General features: G+C 46.7%; 1 protein-coding gene across 3 annotated transcripts in view; it reads right to left on the reverse strand.

Annotated features, from left to right (window-relative positions):
- STK11 (serine/threonine kinase 11) overlaps positions 1 to 9,024 on the reverse strand; it is a 64,352-nt gene that overhangs the window by 26,864 nt on the left and 28,464 nt on the right. For all 3 annotated transcript variants that reach the window (XM_025196415.1, XM_006017442.3, XM_006017443.3), the window contains exons 3-6: positions 8,486 to 8,575; positions 6,593 to 6,725; positions 5,688 to 5,824; positions 5,015 to 5,142 (exon numbers count right to left, since the gene is read on the reverse strand). In XM_025196415.1, coding sequence (XP_025052200.1) covers positions 5,015 to 5,142; positions 5,688 to 5,824; positions 6,593 to 6,725; positions 8,486 to 8,575 — 488 coding nt within the window. The remainder of the gene's footprint in view (positions 1 to 5,014; positions 5,143 to 5,687; positions 5,825 to 6,592; positions 6,726 to 8,485; positions 8,576 to 9,024) is intronic.

Consider the following 9,024-nt stretch of genomic DNA (forward strand, 5'->3'; position numbering starts at 1 on the left):
TGGGATCAGTGTAGCCACACGTGGGTCGTCTTAGATCCTACACCCGATGCAAAATGCTGACAGCATGAATCCCCTTTCTAACACCAGGAACAATCACAGAACTCAAGCCCTTAAATCTCTCCTGCTTCCTCGTCACAAACAACAAATGCAGTCTTGGCCAAGCAGAAAGGCACAGCAAGTACAGGCTTAAGTATCTAACTTCTGGCAGCCAGTAACCTGGTCAGATAGATGCTAATGCTACTAGGAATGCAGTTGGAAGGGAATTCAGGACTCCTGGGTTCCTGCCCAGAGTGCCACTGACTCAACGCAGCACCTTGGACAAATAATTTCTCTGTGCCTCAATTGCTCTTTCTGAGCAATGGGAATAACACCTCCTGCAAACATGCTGATGAGGAGAATAAGTAAGGCCCTCCACTTGTGCTGGCTGGAAGGATGCTCTGACACCACGGCAACAAGCAATTAAATATTTAAAAGCATTTTTTTGTGGAGAGTGTGGGAGAGAGTTTAGATTTTTCCCCCCTCCACATGCCATGGGACTGACAGACAGGCTTCTGAATGACAGATACAGGTATCTGAAACAACAGTCAGTCAACTACATACCACTACAGCCCCCATTACCTGAATACCTGAACTCCTCATACCCTCTACTGTATTTATCCTCCCAACACATCCTATGAGATAGGGAAGTGCAAAGTTCACTTTACAAGAGCATGATGGATAGAGCTTGATTCTCCATTTAAGGGGACAAGCATATTAGCAGCATCCCAAGTAGTCTGTGCTAAAATACTATAATAATGAGTCTTCTTGTGGGCTTGGAGAGGACTAGAAGGCATGGGAATGATAATGTAGAATGATGGACAAGGCTGGTATCCAGCTCAGGGAGAAAAAAATGCAACAGCTTGAGCAGCTGCAGAAAGAGTAGTCAACAGAAAAACAGAAAGCTTTAAAAAGCCTCCTTTGGTATCTGCTTCCCAACCAAGCTGGTACCCTGCTCAACACCACTTGCAGCCAGAGGAAACAAACACTTCGCAACATACTGTAGCCTTATTTACAATGAAAACAGGAGTGCTCATGGCTCAGGGATGTGCCATGAGAGTCCTCTCAAGGCAATAAGAAGGAGGAGCGAGTCTCCTGGGGCAGGAAGCTGAGCTGTGTCTGCACTGTCCATCTCAAAGCTATCAGATATCCACTGACAAGTCCACGATCTGCAGGCACTTAGGTCAGCTTCACCTCCTGCAGAAGAAAGGTGAATGGCAAGAAATGCAAATGCACTGGATAGAAAAGGGAGGCAACACAGCAAAGCTGTCTGCCTTTTGTCACCACTGCTGCTCCCGGGGGAGCTCGGGAAGTGCTGAACACTGGGAACCTTGCAAGCTGGCTTTCATTTCACGCCTTATTAACACAGCTTGTGGTGGCCAAGGTAGCTCCATGGCAAAATGACTCTCCCCAATGGGGAGACACACCACAGAATGAAATCAGCCTGCATCTGTTTAGTACTTTGATCCTTATGAAAAGAGAGAAGCCTCAAACCGAATGAAGAGCAATGGCACAAAGATTGCCTCTTATGGGCCCATCTCTGGGAGGGGGGAGAGAGGGCACACATGTGCATGTGTGTTGGAAGAGAAAGATAACTGAAGAGTTCATAGGACTCCATCCAAAGGGGCCCAGGGTCCCAGGAGAAGAAAAAGCCATGTGTTTCTGCACCAGACAATCTGCCTTGCTGGCTGGATGCCAGGCAGTGCACAACTGCCAGTAACAAACAGAAGACAGGACCACACATGGCAGAGAGGATGAAGGAAGGCTAGAATGAAGGCTGCACAGTAAAATGAGTCTTCTGCGGCCAGGGATGCAGGCTCCTTTGTTTAAAAATAGCATAAAAGCAGGCAGGAGATCCCACCTCCAGGGTCCCAGATCGTTCATTTAAGGAAGAGAGTTAAAGAGGAAAATCATTTAAGAGGACCTGTGACTGACAGGAATTATTCAAACCACATGCATCCCAGCTATCATCACCTAGAGGGCAGAGAGGAAATGCCGCACATTTTGCTGTGATCTGGTACCCAGTGCACTGGAGAGGCTTATCACCAGCCTCTAAAGCATTCAGCAGAAATCACTCCTGAGACCAGATTCCAGGCTGGAGGGGCCACTGGGCTTGTTCCAGCTGGGCAACTCCCAAGTTCTTGAGAGAGAAGCTGCTTTTCTGAGCTGGTATCTACAAACCAGCCACCACATGCAGATCAGGACATTGCTAACTGGGACATATGAATACGACACGGGGCACACGTCAATCACGAGCCCTGGGCCTTAAGCAGCAGCTACATTAGTCTCACCAGAATAGCTGAGATGACAGCTGTGCTGAGTGCAATTTCTAGCTATGCCTTACGTAACCATTTGAAAGCTATTAAGTCTGATTAATGTGTTGCAAAATACATGGAAATAACTTCTTTCCTAATCGGTATGGGGCCAGATAAATTAAAATAATCTCAGATGACTTGGATAGTGGGGGGTCAGCTGCATCCTATGAGGAAAGATAACAGGGGCTGTTTGAAAGCAGCAAAAAATCCTTTCTTCAAAAAAAAAAAAAAAAAAAAAGTGCAGAGCTATAACCTGTGCAGACAGCACCCTCTACTGCACTGCCAGGAAAACACAGTCAAGAGGGAGGGGAAGAAAAGGCCAAACATGGTTAGTATCTAGGAAAGTGCAATAGGATTTTGCTGCATTTCATACTAAAACCCTCAGCCCCTACCAGTGGTAAAGAGGTAACTATTGGACAACACAAGAGATTCAAGTTTGGTTTGTAGCTCCAGCTCTTGCAGCAATAGGTCCCATCCATAGGATAGACAACAGCCAAATCCAGGAACGGAGTTACAACATAAATGCCCTCAATAGTGTTGTGACATGATTGCAGTTTGTAGCACAAGAAACAGTCACAAGACGCTTCAGAATGCAGTCAGGGTTTCATCTGACCATGAACTGTGACAGTACTGCAACCACGTTTGAGGGGAATGGTGCTGTAACCCAGCCCTCTGGCTCTGCCCTCTAGTTACAGTGGGCAAGCGCAATGGCCTGTTGACAAGGAAGTATTTCCTCACGGTGCTTAACAGCTACTGATGCCTCCCCGACAGCAATTTCTGGGTGCCTGCACCAGAGAAGAGCAATTGTCCAAACTCAAAATAGGGCTATGATGACACTTGATTTCTAAGTTTTTGTAACTGTCTTTACTATTTGAAGACAGGAAACTATAAGCCTACCCTATGGATCAAGTAGCACTTAGTCTCTCTAGCACAAGATAGGTCCTATCAAGACTGCTCCTTGATTTGGCAGCTAAATTAAACTGCTCCCCAAACTATTATGACTTTGAGCAGGGGTGAAATTTTCATTCATCCCAATGCCTCAAAACATTATCGCAGAAAATGATCAGAGCAGTGGGAGAAGAACCAGAGTCCTGCCCTTGGCTGTGCCCTTCACAGTCAGGCTGAACTAGTTGGTTTCTCTCATCATATTTTTTATGGAGAAACTAAGGCAAAGTGGCTTGCAAACTTTTACTGAACCTCGGGGACCCAAGTGGAAACAGAACTCATAAGTCCTATAGGCAGCACGGAAAGGATAAAAATATGATGAGCAGATTCCCACCATTGATACATGTTTTACAGCAGGGCTGCAAGAGACCAAGTCTCTGTCCTGAAGAGCTTACAGTCCAATAGAGAAGACAAGGGACGAGGGGGTGAAGGTGACAGTAAGCAACTTGCTCAGGGTCACAAAGCAGGTTAGGGGCAGGGTTGGAAATACAAGCATGGTTTCCCCAATTCCCAGAAAATAGGCTGGGCTCCCCCTTACATCCCCAGTCTTTGGGACAGAAAGTTCAGCTGATATCTTCTCCAAGGCTGAGCTAGGGCAACAAGCAGATTTGCTCTCCAGACAGGCACCCAGTAGGTGCTAGAGGGGTCCAACCCAAAAGGAGCACAGCAGGCTGCAGCTCTGCAGAATGAGTGCACTTAATGCCAACGGAAGCAAACATTTCATGTGTTAACCACAGCAATCTATTATTAATGCTCTGTCTCAAGCCACCCAAGCAAGGAAATTCAGAGCACAGGCTGAAAAGGAACCAGAACAGCTGCCCAGTCCTCAACACGCATCATTCCACTTACAGCTCGCTTTACAAAAGGCTTGGGTAAGAGGCTTCACTCTGAATGACCTTGCTTGGGATGCTCCCCTCTGAGCTCTGAGTCTGCCCTGAAAGCCAGACCACCTTTGGTGGGTTAACTCCCAAAGTCTATGAAATTGGAGATATAGGAATAGATTGGACTGTCAAGGAAGATTATGGCCCTCTTCACCAGGTTGCTATATAGCAGTGGTTCTCAGTCTTTTTAGACTCGAGGCACTCCTCCAAAACTTTAGAATGTAGTGGCACCCCATTTGAAAAAAAACCTAATATCATTATATTATGAATATAATAACCATTATTACTTTTCTATTTTAAAATATGTTATTAACACTGAGCCCTGGAATTGTAAAGGACAGCACTCAGGTATGACCAGCTCCAGGGACAAGGTGCTGGGCTGCACACACATCATGTGGGAAGCAATGAAGGGGTGGGAGGGGCTGGAGGACGCCTGGGTGGGGGCAGGCTAAGGTGCTTCTGTGGCCAGGAAGAATTGTGCACAGCTTGGAGATGGATGAGGGTGCCCTCAGGTAGAACTGCCCTGGGTGCCTCTTTTCAGAGGCTTGTTGGAAACCAACTGAAAAGGTACAGATGAAGTGGTGCACCTGCCTGCATGATGCCTCCTGAAAAACGGAAGGACATGGGGTAGATGGAAGTAGCAGCAGTGCCAGCATCACAGCACCCTGACAGGCTCTCGCAGCACCCCAGCTGAAAACTACTGCTATACAGCACAGAGGCATCACCACCCATGAAGGACTTCAAGTGGGATTCTCCCTTAGTAGGCATGCATTGCATATCTGTTGCATCCACAGGCTTTGCCCATGTGTATTCAGGTTACCTGAAAGAGGGACTCACCTCTAAGTAGGTCTGAGAGCGGAGGACCACAATCCTCTGGAATTGTGTAGTCCCCTTTCCCGATGTTTTCAAATAACTTATAGATATTATCCCCCTCAAAGGGGTATAGACCCGTTGTAATGTTGTATCTGTGAATACAGATGGAACACAGTGTAAGACAATATACAGCACTTGAAGTCTAGCTCTTAACATGCAGGCTGACAAGCCAGAAGAGTGCCCAGGACAAGCAGCAGCAAAGGCTCATCTGATTCCATTTGGGCCAAGAGATGCTGAGAAGTGGCTGGTGTGGAGAACCTGAGTTCTAATTTTTCTAGAACTTCAAACTTCGCTGTACCGTTCAGTTTCTAATAGTGGAATGGACCCAAATATGAACTCAGTACCCTCTCGTGCAACACCTAGAAACAGCACCGACTAAATCTGATCAGCCTGGGGAGCAGTGCACTATATATAGATCTCTTTTTTAGGTAGTCTGTAAAAGGTGCACATCTACCCTGCCTTTGGGCAGTGCACAACCATCTCACAGAAGCTGGAGATTACCACAGGTGGATGATAGGAGGGATCATGAGGTACATTAATACCCACCAATCATGATGGCACCAGTCAGTATGAATCTGAAGGAGAGTAACGCAACCCCTCTCCCCCACCCCTGCTTGACTACCGCACGGGTACTTACAGCGTGACCCCCGCTGACCAGATGTCCACTTTAAAGCCTGAAAAGGTATCCAGGCCATTGGCAATTTCTGGCGGCTGGAATGCTGGCGACCCTTGGCTCGTTCTGCACGTATCATCCTCCGCGAACGGATGCAGTGCCTGCAGCAGGAGACAAGGAATTTTTTGTTATTCTTGTATTACTCGGACTCTCTAGAGATGATCAAAGATAAAAGCTTTATCCCCGTGTACTCTCCAAGGGGATCCGTCACTGTAGATCTAGGTACATGGCTATACAATTGATACTAATGGTTGTGTATCACAGCAAGAGTTGGTGGTATTACCTGCGGTTAAGGTGGCCTGATGCTGCCTATTTTAAGGCTTTTCCATTAATTAAAACTTGGGCAAGCTGCCCAGGCTGAAATTTTCCATGCCAACATATTCCGGTCTGATTTTTCTGGGAAAGCTTTGGGTAAACAGTTCACTAGTTCCCAAGGATAAGCTATGCTGGCTTGCTCATGTTCACACAACACTTCCAATTATTGAATTGAAAAGTTTTAGAACACTGTGCTTAGGAGCCTGGTCTTGGATTTGTCAGTGATGGTAAAGATGCATCTTCTGCTGCCCTGTCAAAATCTACTCGAGTTCAGCCTCGTTATAAGCTGCTGAAAAACTTGTTTGTGCATGCTGTGCTATATGAAAGTGTAATTAGACAGTCTTAAAACTATTGGAACTCACCCATTTACACATATACATTAAGTTTGTAGAGGCAACCTTAATTCTGGCATGTCCTTATGTCCGAATGCTTGACTTGGCAATTAATATTCTTCCAACATAGTTAATGCTTCACACTCGTCTCCCCAGGTCCTTAGCATATGTCTACCACTGGTACATTAGAGAAGATGGGTTCCACACGTAATTTCTACATACCTCTGCTACTCCTAAATCAGATATTTTTAGTGTCCCATTGGTTGTTAGAAGGAGGTTTCCTGGTTTTATATCCTTGTGGACAATCCCTTGGCTGTGCAAGTATTCTAAGCCATCTATGAGCTGGCAAAAGTACCTGCAAGAGAGTCGAGACAGAAAAATTTGGTGTTTCAAGGGACTGGGGTGTCATATGAGCTACTGCAGATAAGTACAGAGAGGGAGGAGAGCAGTGTTCCAGGAGCATATGGGCTGGGATTACAGCAGCTTTCACTGCTGGGGCAATAGAGATTTAAGTCTGGTGTATGTTTTAACACAACAGCACCCAAGGCAGTCAGAAGCAGTTGCTTGCTCATGTTTTGCATCAGGGCACAAACCACTTGGGACATTAAGCTACTCCACATCAAAGATAGGTTCCCACTCTGTATATTTAGTAAGTTCGAGCACTCGGCTGGCTTGGATTGATAGCACAGTGCTGGCACCAAGGAATTATTTGCTTTGAAGTAATGCCGCAGGGATTTAAATATACAGAGTTTCACATAGTGCAAGATGTGCTAGCTTCCTACCTCTCTCCCACACTCTTCACAAATAGAGCACTGCAGGCCTTATACCAGTGGGCCTTGTTACAACCCAATACAGCTGTGCTCACTGCACTATGATGCACTGGGTTATCATTGGCAGGTCACCCAAGCAGTTGCCCCTTATCTGACATCCAGTGATGTTTGCTTCCAATACTTAAAAAATGATAGAATGAAGTCTCCATTGCTCAGAGGGATGAAGAGCCAGGATTCCCAGTGCCTAGAGGTAGGCAGAGTCATGCTGGATAGTAGTATGGCTCCTTTTGCTGGGGAGTGGTTGAGGTACAATTTTGCTGTACCAGGACAAAGGGCTATGTGTGTCCATGGGAGGAGCTCTTTGCTGGCACACTATTTTTGCAAAACCCTCCTAATGAAGGTTTAAGTATTGAGGTTCCTGCAGTACGAGTCTCAAGGTGGCATGGAGGTCTTTTCCCCAAGGTGCCTTTCCAGTGGGCAGCAGGTAAGGCTAGATATTTCTGACCCTTCAGCACTTGTAACCTCTCCTCTGGTGATTAACGCTACAGTACTCTCAATTCAGAAGGGGACAGGTACATTCATAAAATGCCCCCTGCTCCCTATCTCAGCTGGATGGCTTGAAGGTTCCTTTCCTCTTTGCTCCCTTCCATTTCCACACCCAGCCTGAGAGAAGAGTACTGGACATGCTTTCCAAATGCCCCACTCCAGCTGTGGAAGTCAAACAGCTGCTCTCTGGTTACTGTCACACTCTTAATCCCTCCACCCCCTTTTCCAGGCACCACGCAGACAGTGGGACATGTTAGCTGCTCCCAAACCTGGATCCTGTTCTAAACCACTGGCAAAATCCACGCTTAGTTCTGTGCCACTTGCTCAGCAACGAGATGATGTCCTTCTCTCAACCAGAATCTCATTTCGGAAGATGATACCAGGAAGCATTCCACATGGGTCACGCTCTCCCAGACCACAGAGGTGTGACAAGAAATTCCAAGAGATGCAGTTGGGCACTTGAGACTCTCTCAACCTCCTTTTTGTTGCTGCCAAGGCACATACGTGGCTGAGCTGTGGGAAAGGGGTTAACAAGGCTTTCTATGCCTCAGACATCAAAGCCAAAGCGATAGAAAATAATTCAATAGGAATAATAAGCTTTGCTTCCCAGAATCCCTCACCAGCTTTTAATTTTCTCCATGGATGTATGCCCTCTTTATTCATAACAAGTTTTGCTTTAAAGAGCAGTCAGCTGCCTTAGTGTCAGTGTGGAAGAACGAACACATGAATTCAAGAGATGTAGCATGGGTGGAGAAGGCTGATACTCTCAACATGGTTTAAGAACAGAAGTTGCACTTACCCGTGAGCCTGAAAGACTGGAAACCTTTTTTCTGGGACACTGTCCAGCATCTCCTGCATCCCACACACGCAATACTCCATTACCATATACGTGAAGACAGAGTTAAGGAAGCATCAAGGTTATTCAACTGGCCAGGCAAGTGCTGTGTGGTGGCTGCAGTCCTGTTCCTGTGCTATTGGCTAGCAGCAGCAGAGACCATATTTATGCGTTGTACACACACAGGTTGTGGTACCACAGAGCCTGGATTTGGTTGGCCCTGCCTGTTCCATCTTTGTCAGGCCAGCATTAAGGAAAGGATATCATAGGTCTAGTTTTGAAGTGGGAAGTGTGGCAGGGTGCTTCTCCAGGGGTGGCCATAAAGCCCCTGGAGTCCCTGCAGCCTTCACTTTATGGGCAATCACCTCTTCAGTTGCCCACCACGCTTTGATGTCTTATTACTTTTGAGGGAGGCTGCCCCAGGGCTTCCCAAATTGCTCTCTCGGATGACCACCAGGTGCCCATGGTCACTGCCTTATGGGCTATAGCTCCATTCATTCCCT

This window comes from Alligator sinensis, unplaced genomic scaffold (genome assembly GCF_000455745.1).
Source record: "Alligator sinensis unplaced genomic scaffold, ASM45574v1 scaffold1295_1, whole genome shotgun sequence".
NCBI classification, from domain to species: Eukaryota; Metazoa; Chordata; order Crocodylia; family Alligatoridae; genus Alligator; species Alligator sinensis.